This window comes from Pantherophis guttatus, chromosome 18 (assembly GCF_059756535.1).
Source record: "Pantherophis guttatus breed Tessera chromosome 18, ASM5975653v1, whole genome shotgun sequence".
Taxonomy (NCBI): domain Eukaryota; kingdom Metazoa; phylum Chordata; class Lepidosauria; order Squamata; family Colubridae; genus Pantherophis; species Pantherophis guttatus.
This window is the reverse complement of record NC_142080.1, coordinates 7,488,412-7,506,208: the sequence shown is the minus strand read 5'-3', so window position 1 is coordinate 7,506,208 and position 17,797 is coordinate 7,488,412. Positions and strand designations below refer to the sequence as shown.

At 46.5% G+C, this 17,797-nt stretch overlaps 1 protein-coding gene across 1 annotated transcript; it reads right to left on the bottom strand.

The window, feature by feature from the left end:
• Positions 1-24: 24 nt before the first annotated feature.
• On the bottom strand, positions 25-14,016 carry FOSL1 (FOS like 1, AP-1 transcription factor subunit). The gene is made up of 4 exons (XM_060694394.2): positions 13,817-14,016; positions 5,704-5,949; positions 4,025-4,132; positions 25-2,654 (listed from the first exon to the last, which is right to left on the bottom strand). Exons 1-4 carry the CDS (start codon positions 13,916-13,918, stop codon positions 2,163-2,165), a joined length of 948 nt encoding a protein of 315 aa, XP_060550377.2. The 5' UTR covers positions 13,919-14,016; the 3' UTR covers positions 25-2,162.
• Positions 14,017-17,797: the final 3,781 nt, after the last annotated feature.

The following is a 17,797-nucleotide window of genomic DNA, read 5'->3' as shown; positions in this document are numbered from 1 at the left end:
CACAAAACACACAAACTCTCCTGCTGCAATAGTGTTTGTTTTTAATTCGTCCCAGTTTTCCAAATAAACATTTTCTCCCAAAGTTGCTTGCACAGATTTTTTTTTTTTAAAAAAAGGAGGAGGAGGCCTGCCAACACACACAGGAAAAAAAAAGGCGTGAAAGAGATGGGAAACGTATTTTTCGGCAACGCTGGAACTTAACCTCGGCTGTAAACAAAAGTTTTCAACTCAGTTGGGATTATTACGGCGTTGGTTCCCGGCTGTGATTTTCCTTGGAAAAAGATATACTCTATTTTTATTTTTATTTTTTTTTGCTTCTCCGGTCCAAGGTAAGTTTGAAATCTCCTTTTACAGCTTCGGGAAGTGTGGCTGGAACGGGTTACGGAAGTACCCAAAGTTGCTTAGCCTGGTTTGGCATTAAAAGTGTTGCTAATCTATGGCAGTCGGCTCTGAGGGGAAGCTAGTCCTCATGAGGTTTTAGGCGAAATCGGCAGAGGCAAAATTGGACTTTGTGGTTAATCAGGTAGTCCTCGGTTGGCAGCCATCCTGTTCGGCAAATCTTTGAAGCTACGATGGCACTGGAAAAAAAGGGACCGGTGGACTGGTTCTCGCGTTTAACGACCGTGGCAAGGTCCCCGTAGTCGCGTGATCTGAATTCGGGGGCTTGGCGCAATTGGTGTGTATTTATGACGGCTGCAGCGTTTCCAGAGTCATAGGAGTGTCGTCCAATTCCTCGTGTGTCGAATCGTCCAAATAATAGTTTAATTCATTTTCCAGCTGGTTTCTCACCGGCGAAATCAACAGGGAAGCTGGATTTGCTCAACGACCACATGATTCATTTAGCAACGGCAGCAATTCGCTTAGCAACCAGATCTTAAAATCGGGCGTGACTTACTTAACCGCTGCCTTGCTTAGCCATGGAGATTGCGGTCGTAAGTTGAAAACTACCATTATTAGATGCAATTTTTTACGTCTTTCCGCTCATTTTCCAAGTTTTGTCAACAACCATTGTCCTACGCTTAAGATCGTATTCCTGGCCAAACCAACAGAGTTCATGAGGTCTAGCAGCAATATTTGGTTTATTTTCAAGAAAAAGTAAGCCAAAAGAAAGGGGGGGAAAATACCCAACCCATCTAAAACAACGTATTTCCAACACTGTGAAGTCCTGCAGGTTTCTTATTAAGCTTATTATTCAACATATGTTTAAAAAAAAAGAAATAACAAAAGTTTACAGAATATAAATAGATAAATCTACCCCTTGCCGATCTTATATGGTACAGTTCTTCTGTGCTTGCTATTCTTTATTTATATTTAAATGTCCCACTAAACTCAAATTAATTCCTATGAGGTTTGAAGACACAAAAAATGACAATATGTATTTTTGTATCAATTCCTCTTTTTTTGCACAAGTGACCAACGACCAGCAGTGTCTAAAAACAGCACAAAACCGTCACAAATTTGTCCAAAAACATTCCTTGTAATGTAACTTTCATGAGGCATCAGGGAAAAAAAAATAAAAAGGAAAACTCGTATGTTTATAATAATATACAGTATATCCAACCAAACCAGCTTCAGTTCTGGACAATATACATCCCACGTCATCCCGGCGGCTGTAGGTTATCGTAGAAAAATAAATCTATATTTGTCTTAAATTTCTCGTCTCGGTTTCAAAAATCCGGCAGATAAAAAGCGATACATGACTTTAAAACGGTGCCTTTTTTTTTTTGTTTCTTGAACGTGCTTGTTTTCCAGAAAGGAGGATGTCAAAAAAAAGAAAAAGAAAAGGAAAAAAAAAAAGACTTGTTAAGTCAGTCTTGAGGACTAGCCACTTGGCCCTTATAAAACGCGAGGGCAAAGGACAAGAGGCGTGCGTGAGAGATATTTTAGTGTTTCGCGAAAGATCATAACCCTGCTTGGAATTCGGGTTCTCCAGATCACAGAAAAGAACCTCCTGGCTGCTCTTGAAGGACTAGAAACTTGACGCCTGCATCCAGATGGGGGAAAGCGGGAGTCCTGTAACTATGGCTGGTCACAAAAGCGAGGCCAAAGGGAATCGGGTTATAGCCAAAGGTGCCAGGAAGGAAGGGTTAATCCTCTGACACCACCACCACCCCCAAAAAAACGGGGACAAGATTCGAGATAGGCCAACCGAAGTCGTTTCCTCAAAGTGCCAGCAAAGTTGGGGAATTGAGGGAATCCGAGGAGTGGTCCCCACTGCTGCTTCTTCGGTGGGCGGAGGAGCAGGGCTCCGAGGGAAAACCGGACCCCGAGGGCCCGTCGGGGTCCCCCGGCGCTGGGTAGGTGAAGACCAGGCTAGGAGTGAAGGGGGTGAAAGACGGGGTTGACATGAGAGTAGGAGTATGGAGGGATTCGGGCTCCAGCAGGCCGCTGGGAGGCAGGGTGATGCTAGGGGGCACCGGGGCCGTCCGGCGAGAGCCACGCTGGGGCCCCGGAGGAGTCTCCTCTTTATCCGGCGGTTGGGAGGGGGCAGCTGGCCGGCGGTAGCCCCCATCCTCATCTCCGGATGATTCTTCCAGGATTTTGCAGACGGGACGGTGGGCTTCCAGAACTAATTCCAAACGGTCCTTCTGTTTTTGCAATTCGGCAATTTCCTTCCGGAGACCCGACTGCTCGGCTTCCAACTGGTCCGTCTCCTGGGGATGGGGAGGAATTAAAAAAAAAAAAAAGGAAGAGAAGAGGGGGAGAAAGAGAAATTAGATTGGAATCCGGGAAGGAGATTCAATTCTTCTGACTTTTTTTTTTTTTTGGGGGGGGGGGTGGGAGACTAACTTGCTAAGAGATTTTTTTTTTAAAAAAAAATCGAGCGGATAATCGTTGGATCGGGATGTACGTGTAACTCTTGGACGTACAACAGTGCATGGAGTAACCGTTCGAAGTTAACGATGAATAAGAATAAGAATACACACAATACAATAGTAAAATGAATAGGATAGGATTAGGATTAGGATATAGAATAGAATAGAATAGTAAAATGAATAAAATAGTAAAATGAATAGAATAAAATAAAATAGGATATAGGATAGGATAGGATAGAATAGAATAGAATAGTAAAATGAATAGAATAAAATTAGAATAGAATAGTAAAATGAATAAAATAGTAAAATGAATAGAATAAAATAGAATAGGATTAGAATATATGATAGAATAGAATAGTAAAATGAATAAAATAGTAAAATGAATAGAATAAAATAAATAGGATATAAAATAGGATAGGATAGAATAGAATAGTAAAATGAATAGAATAGAATAGGATTAGGATACAGGATAGGATAGGATAGAATAGTAAAATGAATAAAATAGAAAAATGAATAAAATAGAATAGGATTAGGAGATAGGATAGGATAGGATAGAATAGAATAGTAAAATGAATAGAATAATAAAATAAATAGAATAAAATAGAATAGGATTAGAATAGAATAGAATAGTAAAATGAATAAAATAGTAAAATGAATAGAATAAAATAGGATTAGGCTATAGAATAGACTAGAATAGTAAAATGAATAGAATAGAATAAAATAGAATAGACTAGATTAGTAAAATGAATAAAATAGTAAAATGAATAGAATAAAATAGAATAGGATTAGGATATAGAATAGAATAGAATAGAATAGAATAGAATAGAATAGAATAGAATAGAATAGAATAGAATAGTAAAATGAATAGAATAGAATACTACTACTGCTCATTTTTGCCTGTCCTGATAAACCTGGTTACCAAATGAACCCATTTCGCAAGCTGGTTCTGCAAACCAGAATTATATCAGCCCCCCCTCCTGCACCTGCCCCGCCTCCCAGGAACTGATTCGCCCAACCCCCCCCCTTCCCAAATCCCCCAAATGAAAACAAAGCTCCTTCCTTTGAACAACCCCTGTCCATCCTTTGTAAGCGCAGGCTGCAAGGCCTGGAAGGGAACTTCAGAGGTCATCCAGTCTGACCCCCCCCCGCCACCCGGCCTGTTGCAGACTGCTGTGTGAATGTGGTTGAAATATTGTCTTTCAACGCACCGCTTGCAACGTGTCGGTCAGCTCTTTCCGCCGGTTGCGGCATTTGGCGGCCGCCAATTTGTTCCGTTCCCGCCGTAGACGCCGTCGCTCTTCCTCTTCAGGGGTGAGCTGCAAAAGAGAGTCCAGAGTTCACAACTACACAACGCAAATAGCACTGCACCACACAAAACCCTGCATGCAACACACACCTCCAGGAAACCAAGATACAGGTAGTCCTGAACTTAAGACTTACATTCATTTAGTAACCGTTCGATGTTAGAACGGCACTGAAAAAGTGATTTATGCCCGGTCCTCTCACTTTTTGACTGCTGCAGTATACCCTACGGTCATGTGATCGAAATTCAGTCACGTGGCCACTGGTTCATATTTATGACGGTCGTAGCATCCCGGGGTCACGTGATCCCCTTTTGCGACCTCCTTTCCAAGCGGCTCACTTAACAGCGGGAGTGATTTGCTTAACAACCGTGGCCGAAAAATGGTCATAAAATCGGGCACGACTCGCTTAACAACTGCCTTGCTTAGCAACGCAAAATCTGATCCCAAGTGTGTGCGGTTGTAAGTTGAGGAGTACTTGTTCTGGGGGGGGGGGTAGACCCCAATTTTTTCAAAACCGTTCTTAATCCAACTCTGGTTGATCCTAGACTGAATTTCCAGACCGCAAACCAAGATGATGGTATATATAAGAAAGCGGGCCATAAATGCAATTTTTATTTTTAATAATTTCCCCCAATTTTCAGGATTGGACTACAACTCCCATCGTCCCCACGCCCCAGCCTGCACAGCCTGAATTTAAGGGAGAGCCGCATCAAATATAGAGCCCAAATGAGAGTGATGCAAGCATAATAGATCCATAGATTGGACAGCCATTAGTCTGAAACGGTATAGGGCTTCCTGCCTGAGGAGGGGGTTGGACTAGATGACCTCCAAGGACCCTTCCAAACCTTGTTATTCCCGTTATGGTGGGTTCACCCCAGTGGTGAAATCTAATTTTTTTTGCTACTGGTTCTGTGGGTGTGGCTTGGTGGGCGTGGCAGGGGAAGGATACTGCAAAATCTCCATTCCCTCCCCACTCCTGAGGAAAGGATACTGCAAAATCTCCATTCCCACCCCACTCCAAGGGAAGGATACTGCAAAATCCCAATTCCCACCCCACTCCTGGGGGAAGGATATTGCAAAATCTCCATTCCCACCCCACCCTGGGGCCAGCCAGAGGTGGCATTTGCCGGTTCTCCGAACTGCTCAAAATTCCCGCTACCGGTTCTCCAGAACCTGCTGGATTTCATCCCTGGTTCACCCCGTTGATTTGGGGGTCGTTGAATGGTTATGTCACCTAAGGGCCAGCAGGTGGCGCAAAACAACCAGGAAAAATCCAGAAGAATTTGTCCTGGTTTTTTTTTTTGTTTTTTCACTTTTTTTTCCTCCAGACTGGCTTTTTTTCCTTTTTAAAAATGATTTGACACAAGTGTGCAAATCGAAGTGCCAGGAAAGGGGCTGTAAGGAGGGGGGGGAGTTTCCCCAAATCTGGCCACTCTAAAGGGTGAGGTCTCTGCCATGAGGTCACAAGTTATTTATTTAAAAAAATAACAATATTTTTATCGATAAAAAGAATGATATAAAAAAAAATATGTGTACACAAATAAAACATTCATTTTTCTTTTTTTTTTCCTCTGGATACTCACGTGTTCTGAGTGACGCCTCCGGGGTACTAGGCCAGGGCCCGTGGTGCGAATGACGCCAGGACGGATGCCAGCTGCGTAGTGCGGGCAGCGATAGGGCCTGGGAAAAGGAGGGAGTCCCGAAGAAGCGCCCATGAGTGAAGGCTGCACCATCCACTGCAGATTGTGGCTGGTGGTGATGGTGTTGAGATTGGGCACGAAAGGGGCGGTTGAGGCGCTGCTCCCGGCTGCGAGATCCGGCTGGAATTTCTGCGAGGAAGAGAAGGAAGGAAGGAAAGAAAGAAGGGAGGGAGGGAGGGAGAGGAAAAAAGAAGACAGGGAGGGACAGGAAGAGGAAAAGGAAGGAGTAGAAAGGAGGAAGGGGAAGAGGAGGCGGAAGGAAGGAAAAGGAGGAAGAAGGAGGGAGGGAGGGAGGGAGGGCGGGAAGGAGGGAGGGAGGGAGGAAGAGGAAAAAAGAGGGAGGGAGGGAGAGAGGAAGGAAGGAGAGGAGGAAAGGGAAGGAGTAGAAAAGAGGAGGAAGGGGAAGAGGAGGAGGAAGGAAGGAAAAGGAGGAGAAGAAGGAAGGGAGAGAGGAAGGAAGAGGAAGGAAGAGGAAAAAAGAAGAGAGGGAGGGAGAGAAGAAGAAGGGGAAGGAGTAGCAAGGAGGAGGAAGGAGGAGGAGGGAGGGAGGGAGGGAGGGAGGGAGGGAGGGAAGGAAGGAAGGAAAGGACCAAAATTATACTGCTGCCTTATGGCTGAGGGATAAATATTTCCCCTGTTGTTCAACTGAGAGAAATTCACTTTTGCAAGAAGGGCTGGGAGGCCCGAAGGAACATGGGATCCTTTTAAAATAATCTTATCAGCCTCTCCCCCTTGAGTTCACGGTCCCCTCCCAGGGATACCCCGGCGACGGGGAAGGTGGGGTAGCCCTCTGCGCATGTTCAGAGGGCGCCCCCAGCCATCGGGCGCTTTGGAGGCGAAAGGTTCCCGTGTTCCAGAATGCCCTTTCCACACACTCGCTGACCTAGTTCCCCGGTAGCCTCTGCCTTGCCCTGGAGGCTCTTGGCACACTTGTGGGTCACGCCCGGCTGTTTGCGTGGGGTTGCTGGCGTCATTTCGCTGGGCGAGGCCTTCCGAGTGGCGTAAAAGGCCATTTCTCCTTGACCTGCTTTGATACGGGTGGGGACTTTCTGACATGCCACCATTTGCTTCACGCAATCCCGGATTGTGGGTTCCCCCTCTTCAAAATGTGATTTTATTCCTCGACCTGTCGTCCAACCTGACAAACCAGGGGGTTCTAACCTTGGCAACTTTAAATCTGGAGGACTTCCACTCCCAGAATTCCCCAGCCTGCATGCTTTAAGATAGGTGGACATTTGTTCCCAGAATCCCCCAGCCTACATGCTTTAAGCCTGGCGGACTTCAACTCCCAGAATCCCCCAGCCAGCAAAGCTTTAAGCCTGGTGGACTTCGACTCCTAGAGGGAATTCTATTCTATATATTATTCTATTCCATTCCATTCCATTCCATTCCATTCCATTCCATTCCATTCTATTCTACTCTATTCCATATTTTCTATTCTATTCTATTCTATTCTATTCTATTCTATTCTATTCTATTCTATTCTATTCTATTCTATATATTATTCTATTCTATTCCATTCCATTCTATATTATTTTCTCTATTCTATTCTATTCTATTTTATTCTATTCTATTCTATTCTATTCTATTCTATTCTATTCTGAATTCTATTGTATTCTACTCTACACTCTATATTATTTTCTCTATTCTATTCTGAATTCTATTCTATTCCTATTTCTATTCCATTCCATTTTCTATTTCTATATATTTCATTCTATATATTATTCTATTCTATTCCATTCCATTCTATTCTACTCTATTCCATATTTTCTATTCTATTCTATTCTATTCTATTCTATTCTATTCTATTCTATTCTATTCTATTCTATTCTATTCTATTCCATTCCTTTCCATTTCCGTTCTGTCCTGTCCTATCCCATCCTAATCCACCAATCCAAATGAAAACCATTGTACTCCTATTTTTCTTCCCCAGGTTGTGCAAGCCCCAGGTGTTTACGTGACTCGGCATTCGTTGTGTGCGGCAACACAACAGGAAAGGAATGTTTTCCGGCTTGGTTGTGAAGGATTTCAGCGACGGGAGGGGGTAGGGATTAATTTCACCTCTGCTCAGGGCAAGTCCATTTTGCAGCTGCTTCCCGGTTGGAAGGACAAGGGAGTGGAGTGGTTAGTGCCACGCACAACTCCTCCGTCAACAACAGCACTTAGCAAAACACCACAACCTCTATCTACCGGGGCAGGTCCGTTCTCAAGAGAGGCAGAAGCCGTGGAAAGGCAGAATGGCTGATTCACAGAGGACATTGCCCTCCCTGAGGCAAAATGGATCCTCTGTAGTCAGGAGAAGTCTACCTCTCTAGGCTTTTGCTCGTTTGTGGACAGGCCCTCCTCAGGGAGAGCTTGAAGCTCTCTGGTTGAAGCAGACTTGTGGTGTTACGGCGGATTAAAGCCCTGGATTTTAAACTGACCAAAGAAACCCCCAAAAAGAGTTGATAAGACTACAGAGTTGGAAGGGGCCTTGGAGGTCTTCTAGTCCAACCCCTCCCTCACAGAATACAGAATTATAGAGTTGGAAGGGGCTTTGGAGGTCTTCTAGTCCAACCCCTCCCTCACAGAATACAGAATGATAGAGTTGGAAGGGGCCTTGGAGTTCTTCTAGTCCAACCCCCCTCACAGAATACAGAATGATAGAGTTGGAAGGGGCCTTGGAGGTCTTCTAGTCCAACCCTCCCTCACAGAATACAGAATGATAGAGTTGGAAGGGGCCTTGGAGTTCTTCTAGTCCAACTCTCCCTCACAGAATACAGAATGATAAGAGTTGGAAGGGGCCTTGGAGTTCTTGTAGTCCAACCCCCCCTCACAGAATACAGAATTATAGAGTTGGAAGGGGCCTTGGAGGTCTTCTAGTCCAACCCTCCCTCACAGAATACAGAATGATAAGAGTTGGAAGGGGCCTTGGAGTTCTTCTAGTCCAACTCTCCCTCACAGAATACAGAATGATAGAGTTGGAAGGGGCCTTGGAGTTCTTGTAGTCCAACCCCCCCTCACAGAATACAGAATTATAGAGTTGGAAGGGGCCTTGGAGGTCTTCTAGTCCAACCCCTCCCTCACAGAATACAGAATGATAGAGTTGGAAGGGGCCTTGGAGGTCTTCTAGTCCAACCCCTCCCTCACAGAATACAGAATGATAGAGTTGGAAGGGGCCTTGGAGGTCTTCTAGTCCAACCCTCCCTCACATAATACAGAATGATAGAGTTGGAAAGGGCCTTGGAGGTCTTGTAGTCCAACCCTCCCTCACAGAATACAGAATGATAGAGTTGGAAAGGGCCTTGGAGGTCTTCTAGTCCAACCCCTCCCTCACAGAATACAGAATGATAGAGTTGGAAGGGGCCTTGGAGGTCTTCTAGTCCAACCCCCCTCACAGAATACAGAATGATAGAGTTGGAAGGGGCCTTGGAGGTCTTCTAGTCCAACCCTCCCTCACAGAATACAGAATTATAGAGTTGGAAGGGGCCTTGGAGGTCTTCTAGTCCAACCCCTCTCACAGAATACAGAATGATAGAGTTGGAAGGGGCCTTGGAGGTCTTCTAGTCCAACCCTCCCTCACAGAATACAGAATGATAGAGTTGGAAGGGGCCTTGGAGTTCTTCTAGTCCAACTCTCCCTCACAGAATACAGAATGATAGAGTTGGAAGGGGCCTTGGAGGTCTTCTAGTCCAACCCCCCTCACAGAATACAGAATGATAGATTTGGAAGGGGCCTTGGAGGTCTTCTAGTCCAACTCTCCCTCACAGAATACAGAATGATAGAGTTGGAAGGGGCCTTGGAGGTCTTCTAGTCCAACCCTCCCTCACAGAATACAGAATGATAGAGTTGGAAGGGGCCTTGGAGGTCTTCTAGTCCAACCCCCCTCACAGAATACAGAATGATAGAGTTGGAAGGGGCCTTGGAGGTCTTCTAGTCCAACCCTCCCTCACAGAATACAGAATGATAGAGTTGGAAGGGGCCTTGGAGGTCTTCTAGTCCAACTCTCCCTCACAGAATACAGAATTATAGAGTTGGAAGGGGCCTTGGAGGTCTTCTAGTCCAACCCCCCTCACAGAATACAGAATGATAGAGTTGGAAGGGGCCTTGGAGGTCTTCTAGTCCAACCCTCCCTCACAGAATACAGAATGATAGAGTTGGAAGGGGCCTTGGAGTTCTTCTAGTCCAACTCTCCCTCACAGAATACAGAATGATAGAGTTGGAAGGGGCCTTGGAGGTCTTCTAGTCCAACCCCCCTCACAGAATACAGAATGATAGATTTGGAAGGGGCCTTGGAGGTCTTCTAGTCCAACTCTCCCTCACAGAATACAGAATGATAGAGTTGGAAGGGGCCTTGGAGGTCTTCTAGTCCAACCCCCCTCACAGAATACAGAATGATAGATTTGGAAGGGGCCTTGGAGGTCTTCTAGTCCAACTCTCCCTCACAGAATACAGAATGATAGAGTTGGAAGGGGCCTTGGAGGTCTTCTAGTCCAACCCCCCTCACAGAATACAGAATGATAGATTTGGAAGGGGCCTTGGAGGTCTTCTAGTCCAACTCTCCCTCACAGAATACAGAATGATAGATTTGGAAGGGGCCTTGGAGGTGTTCTAGTCCAACCCCCCTCACAGAATACAGAATGATAGAGTTGGAAGGAACCTTAAAGGTCTTCTAGTCCAACCCCCCCCCCGACAGAATACAAAATGACAGAGTTGGAAGAGGCCTTGGAGTTCTTGTAGTCCAACCCCCCTCACAGAATACAGAATGATAGAGTTGGAAGGAACCCTGGGGGTCTTCTAGTCCAGCCCCCCTGTTAAAATATAGAATAACAGAGTTGGAAGGGACCTTAGAGGTCTTCTAGTCCAACCCCTTTCCTCAGCAGGAGATCCCTATAGTACCATTTCCCGGCTTCATTTTAAAACCAGCCTTCCAAGGACTGATCAAAGGAAAATGAGAATGAATTTTAAAAAAAAGAAAAAAGAAAAGAAAAGAAAAATTCATCCAAGCTTTCCTTAGCTCCTGCCAAGCGAATGGCAGATTTCAAAGAGCTGGGAACCCAATCCCCTTGCGAGGTAGGCCTGCTCGGGCAGGCCCAGGTACCCATCCCTGGGGGGTGGGGGAAAGTGGGGAGGGCAGATTTCACATGCCAGGAAAAAGGGTGAGAGGAAAAAAAAAACCCTTCCCAGGCACTTGGAAACTGGGTCCCAGAAGGGCGTGGCCAACTTTTAACGCTCTGTCTGCAGAACGGGTGACTCCATTCTGACAAATCTGGACATGACTCACACTTATGACACAGCACAAAGAATGACCTGCCCTTCATCAAGACAAGGAATCAAACCTCGGTGCCCGAAGCAGATGACTCAGGTATTTGGGGGACGGGGTGTGTGAGAAAACAACCTTTTTAAATGCCCCCCCCTCTCCTTCTTCCTAAGTCTGGAAAATTTAAAAAAAAAAATCATTACTCAGCATGGTTATTGCTAAAAGGAGGATTTCCCCCCCCCTCCTTACAAATGCAGGCAGACAAAATCTCGGCTGCAAGAAAAGCACCGTTGCCCTGCAAAACCAGGTCTGAAAGGAAATAAGCCTTCGAGCCCGGGGAACTCCCTGCCACTGGAAGTCCCAGGAGCAGCCGAGATGGGGGCACGGGAGGGGCGTGGGTCAGGTTAGGAGAACCTCCATTGCTAGGAGCAGTGGATGCTAGGAGAAAAAAAAAACCACCAAAGGGCAGGGAGTGCTCTAACAGTAACAGAGTTGGAAGGGACTTTGGAGGTCATCTAGTCCAACCCCCTGCTCACGAAGGTGACCTGTACTAGGGATTCGAACCACCGACTTTTCTACCAGCAAGCCACAAAATAGGAAAGGCCATTGAATGTTTCATGGAATCCTATGGTCAATTTCAAGTTTTTCTCCAAGTGACAGCTTTCAGATGAGTGGACTTCAACTCCCAGAATTCCACATGCTGGCTGTGGGGGGGAATTCTGGGAGTTGAAGTCCACCCAAGTTGATAGCCAGCCCCCAAGGTTGAGAAATACCGGATCAATTTAGTGTTGGAAGACGCTTAAATATTGAAAATATTGAAAGCATTGAAAATATTGAAAGCATTGAAAATATTGAAAGTATTTAAAATATTGAAAATATTCACTGGGCCAATCCTTGGTGGCATTGAAAAGCTGGCACCCTCCTCCATGCCATTGTAGGAAGGAAATAACTCCCTTTGCAAACCTTGGTTTGACATTCCCACCAGTCTTGATTGGCTGAACCCCCAGATTAGCCAGCAAATCTTTCCTAGATCAATGCCCCCCCCCCACTACCTTAAACTGGATTTTGACACACCCTGTCCCAAAGGTAGAAACCTCCCTTGATCGTCTCTCAAATTTAAAATCTCAAATAATCTCAAATTCCAAATTCTACCCCTCCCCCCTTTCTTACAGTGGATAAAATGGGGGGGGGGGAGACCCTTCCCCACGACATCTGAGTCCAGCATTAAGGAACAGACACGTGTTTGATCGACAGCTGGATTCCCATTACTAGGGTCAACTTTCAAGACCCGTTGAAAAATTCAATTTTGACTCCTTTCTTTTGACAGTTTCAGTTTCACCCATTTTGGCTTCCCCCCACTCCCTGATTTCAGAAATATTCCAAAATTCACTTTTTGGGGGCGGGGGTTGCTTTGCTTTAGGTCGATCCCTTGGGGAGATCCCGATCTGGAGAGGCTGCCAGACAGCACGCTCCGAAAATGTGGATTTATTTATTTATTTTTAAAAAAAAGTCTTTTATGTAGTGATGAAATTTATACGCCGTGGGTCTCACTTATTCCCATCAACTTTCTTTTGATCCTCGAAAAGGGGGGGACCCGTTCGCAGCCAGGTGCAATCTTCTCCGCGTTCCCCTGCCTGAGTCCCCCAAAAACCCCTGACCAGTGCCTCTGAGCATACACAAAGAGCGGTTTATTTGTCTCTTCCCAATGTTAGTCCTCGGAAGACGGGGGGGGGGAGTTGAAGGACAACCCCAAAAAGACCTGTGGAAGAACTCTTTGGAAACGGGAGCTGGCTAGAAGGGGAGTCCAGAGTTCCAAAAGCATGTGCAGAGTGAGAGAGAGAGAGGGAGAGAGAGAAGGGGAGACAAAGAGACAGAGAAGGAAGAGAGAGAGAGACAGACAGAAGGAGGGAAGGAGAGAGAGAGCGAAAGAGAGAGGAGAGAGAGAGAAGGAGAATGAAAGACAGGAGGGAAGGAGAGAGAGAGACAGAGAAGGAGAGAGACAGACAGACAGAGGAGGGAAGGAGAGAGAAAGCGAAAGAGAGAGGGGAGAGAGAGAAGGAGAATGAAAGACAGAGGAGGGAAGGAGAGAGCGAAAGAGAGAAGAGAGAGAGAGAAGGAGAATGAAAGACAGAGGAGGGAACCAGAGAGAGAGACAGAGAAGGAGAGAGAGAAAGACAGAAGGAGGGAAGGAGAGAGAGCGCGAAAGAGAGAGGAGAGAGAGAGAGGGAGAAGAAGGAGAATGAAAGACAGAGGAGGGAAGGAAAGAGAAAGAGACAGAGAAGGAGAGAATGGGGAGAAATTTCCTTGTTGCTTCCATCCCGGGAAAACTGCGGAGTCTAGACTAGACTCCCCCTCCCCACTCCGAGCATGTGCAGAGTACAAAAGAAAGAGGGAAAAGGGGAAACTTCCTTGCCGCCGCGATCCCACCCGGACTTGCGGAGTCTAGAGTCTCCACTCCCCCCCAGAGCATGTGCAGAGTTCAAAAGAGAAGTGTGTGTGTGTGGGGGGGGCAAAGCGAAACTTCCTTGCTGTTTCCATTCCGGGCAAACTACCAAATCTAGCGTCGGTCCCCCTGAGCATGTACAGAGTTCAACACAAAAGAGGAAACGGGGGAAAAAAAAACCTCCTTGCCGCCGCGCAATCCAGCCGGACCCCGAAGTCTTAGACTCTCCCTCTCCTCCCCCCCCCCACAACCGTCCCCAGAGCATGTGCAGAGTTCAAAAGAGAGAGAGAGAGAAGGCAAAAGGGGGAACTTACTGGCTGCTGAGATCCCGGGCGGACTGCGGAGGGCAAGGCGGGTAAACTTGGCCGCGGAGCTGCGGGCGGAGGTGGTCTTCCCCCTCCGTAACCCTTGAACATGTCTAGCCGGGCTCAGGCCCTCCGCCGACGCTCCGATGCCCGAAAGAGGCAAAAGCGGCGGCGACCTTGGCCCTTTTTTTTTATGAATGGGGACTCCCGGCACGGGCTGTTCCACTTTTCTCCCAGGGGAGGGGAGGCCGAGGGAGGGACTTCGACTTTCCCACCCGCCATCCGGGTGGGGGAACCCCGACCCGAGCGGCCCGTGGGAGGAAAAAAACGATTTCAAATCCAACCCGCCCGTCCGCGCCTTCCCACGACCCCCCGAGGGAAATCCGAAGGGTTTCCCCCAACCCGCGTCCCCCCCTACGAGCGGACGCAGTTGGTTTCTCCCGAACCTTGAATCACGAGACGATGACGCAGATGCCCTTAAATGGGCTGGTTTCTTCCTGTTTGGCGCGCCAGGCTGAAGGATTCCCCTTCACGTGCCGGCTTCCCACGTGCGGGCTTGGCCACCTGCGACCCCACCCGTGTTTTTTGGGGTGGGGGGTGCAAAAATTGAACGTTTTTTGGGTGGGGGGCTTAGAGGAGAGGGGCTGGGGGAAGAGGCTTTTGAGTGCTCTTTACACTCTGCACATGCCCAGAGGCTGCTCTTCTGGCCCAAAAGAGCCCTCTGGGAAAGTACAGGTAGTTTCCCGACTTACAACGGCTCGTTTAATGACCGTTCAAAGTTGCAACCGCCCTGAAAAACAGTGATGTTTCACACTTATGACTGTGGCCACATTCCCCAGTGATCAAAATTCAAATGCGCGGCAAGGGACTCGTATTTTATGAACGGTTGCGGTGTCTCGAACGGAGGGGGTGGGGTGGGTCGCGCAATCCCCTTTTACGACCTTGGGGAAGCCGGACTCGCTTCCCAACGGGGGTGACTCATTTAACGACCATAGCGATCTGCTTAACGGCGGTGCCCCCCCCCAAAAAGGTCGTAAAAACAGGACCAAAACCTTGCTTGAGAACCGTCTGGCTTAGAAGACAGAAATTTGGGGGGGGGGTTGTAATCTCAGTTGTGGTCATAAATCGAGGACTAATTTACCTGTAGTGGAACTCGGTTCCTGGGTTGGGGAAAAAAAACAACATCAAAAAACAGCTTAATGGGGGTGGGGGCAGGGGGGTTTGGGAATAAAGGAAGTGATGGGGGGGGTAACAACTTTCTCCGACGACCCTTCCCCCCCCCAACCTTCCTCTCGTTCATTCTGGGCACGTGTCAACCTTATTTGTCTCATCCAAATGGCCTTCGTGCATTCTTAACGCCGGTGACTCAGATCACCGCCCCCCCCAGGCACCGAAACGGGGGAAATCCCCTAACTTTTCCCCAGTGGGAATTCAGCCAGCTTGCAATCCTAAAGCGAAACGTCCTGATTCCAGTTTCATTGAAGAAGAAAAAAGAAAAGAAAAGAAAAGAAAATTGGGGCAAACCTGCTTTCAGGTTTCCCCCCTTCCTTAAAAATCGAGGATTTATTCGCGGATCAAGGGTCTAATCACTCACCTGTCCCCCCCCCATTTATTTATTTATTTATTTATTTATTTATCAAACCGAACATACATATATATATATATTCTTTTTAATTCATAGGCTCAAATGTATGATATTTTTGTAGTCAGGGTTTTTTTTCTCTCTATATAAATAAATAATCACTCACCTGTCCCACCCCAAATTCACATTGGAGCACAGCTTCGCTCAAGCTATTTTATTTCTATTTCTTTTGGTCGCTTTGCTTCCAACCTGGATTTAAGCATGGCTTGGCTAATGAAAAAAGGAGGCTAGAGGGGGTGACAAAATAGCAGGGTTTGAATATTTGAGGGGCTGCCCCCAAAGAAGAAGGAGGGGGGAGGAGGTGTCAACTTATGTTCTAAAGCAACTTGTTTTAATTGTGGGCCAAATTAATTTAATTGGATTTTAATACTGTTTTTAAATTTTGTATTTCTTGTGTTTTATCTGTTGGCTGTTCACTGCCTTGAGTCCTTTGGGAGAAGGGCGGTATATAAATATAAACAACAACAACAACAATAATAATAATAATAAGGCACCTGAAGGCAGGACGAGAAGCAACGGATGGAAATGAATCAAGGAGAGAAGAAACGTAGAAATAAGGAAGGCATTTCCTGACTGGGAGAACAATGAATCAGTGGAACTGCTGGCCACTAGACGTTGTGGGGGCTCCGTCATTGGAGGCTTTCAAAAAGAGACTGGAGAACCATTTGTCTGAAATGGTATGGGGTCTCCTCCCTGAGCAGAGGGTTGGACTAGAAGACCTCCAAAGTCCCTTCCAACTCTTGTTATTCGGTGATTTGGGCTTGTTTTCCCCCCCATTTCGATTAAATTTATTAATTCAATTTATATGCCACCTTTCTCCGGAGACTCAGGGTGGCTAGATCAAGATACTTTCTATTCTTCAAGCTCAGGAAGGGGTTTCACACACACACACACCCAATCTGAATGAGGTGTGTGAGCTGTTAACCTTCTGTTGATTTTTATTTTTAAGAGAGATTTTTATTCAGTTTTTGAGAGGGCTGCCGGCTTGAATGAGGAATAGAAAGCCGTTTCAAAAAGAAACCGCTTCAGAAAGAAGAAGGAGAAACAGAAAGCAATGTAGCTTCCCAGGACTTTGTAATAAAAATAAAATTGCATTTTAAAGAAAGGAGAGAACCATGGGTCCTTCGGAAGTGGTGGGACTCCAGCACCCATCAGCCCCTGACAGGATGGTTGTGGACGATGGGACAAGTTCCCCCATCCTTGCAATAAGAAAAGTTAGTTTAAGGGGAGAGGGGGGCATCCCCTTCTCTAAAATTTATTTGAGGTGGAAAAAGGGAGATTTTCTTATAAAAGGTTTTTTTTTTTTTTCAGTTTCACCCCCAGGACTGTTGAGATGTTCGTTCTCACAAGGGGAAACTACTTTTTCCAAAAAAGTAAAACCTTGAAGGGGAGAAATCTCATTTTATTAAAAAATAAAATAAAATACAGCCTTTAGCTAATTCACACTCAGTTCTTTACCCAGGCTGTACTCCGAAATGGAACAGACGACTTTGCTCCAGTGGTGAAATCCAATTTATTTTTTTTTACTACCGGTTCTGTAGGCGTGGCTTGGGGGGCGTGGTGTGGCTTAGTGGGCGTGGCAGGGGAAGGATACTGCAAAATCCCCATTCCCTCCCCACTCCTGGGGGAAGGATACTGCAAAATCTCCATTCCCAGCCCACCCTGGGGCCAGCCAGAGGTGGTATTTGCCGGTTCTCCAAACTGCTCAAAGTTCCGCTACCGGTTCTCAGAACCTGCTGGATTTCACCCCTGCTTTGCTCCCATTATACAGATGGGGAAAACTGAGGCTGGGTCAAAAGAAAAAAGATCCAGAACTGGGATCTTCGACAGAAGCTTGAACTTTCTGTTCCTGGTTGCATTGAATGGGGAAGGGGAGGGAAGGGGCTGCATTAGCTTTTCTACCACCTGCCGAAAAGGCTAATTTACCCCTCACTCACACACATACACCCATGATCCAAACTCTCCTGGATTTACTTTTGAACCCTTCTGAAAGGGTTAATGAAAACTCTTTCTTTAAGATCCGGCAGGATATGACACAGGCCTATAGGATTTTGGTGATTCACCTAAGAGGAAAGGACCTAGGAGGACTCAGCCAGTCTCAGCTTCTCCCTCAATCTGTGACTGAATACAGAATAACACACTTTGGAAAGGACCTTGGAGGTCATTTAGTCCAACCCCCTGCTCAAACAGGAAACCCTAGACTAGGGTTGGCAAACCTTTTCGGCACCAAGTGCCGAAACGGGAGTGTGCGCGAGAAACCAAAAGAGGAGCACGCCAGGAAGATGATTTTCCGGTTTCTGGCGCGCACATGCATACCTGGCCTTCCAGTTTCTGGCATGCATGCATGT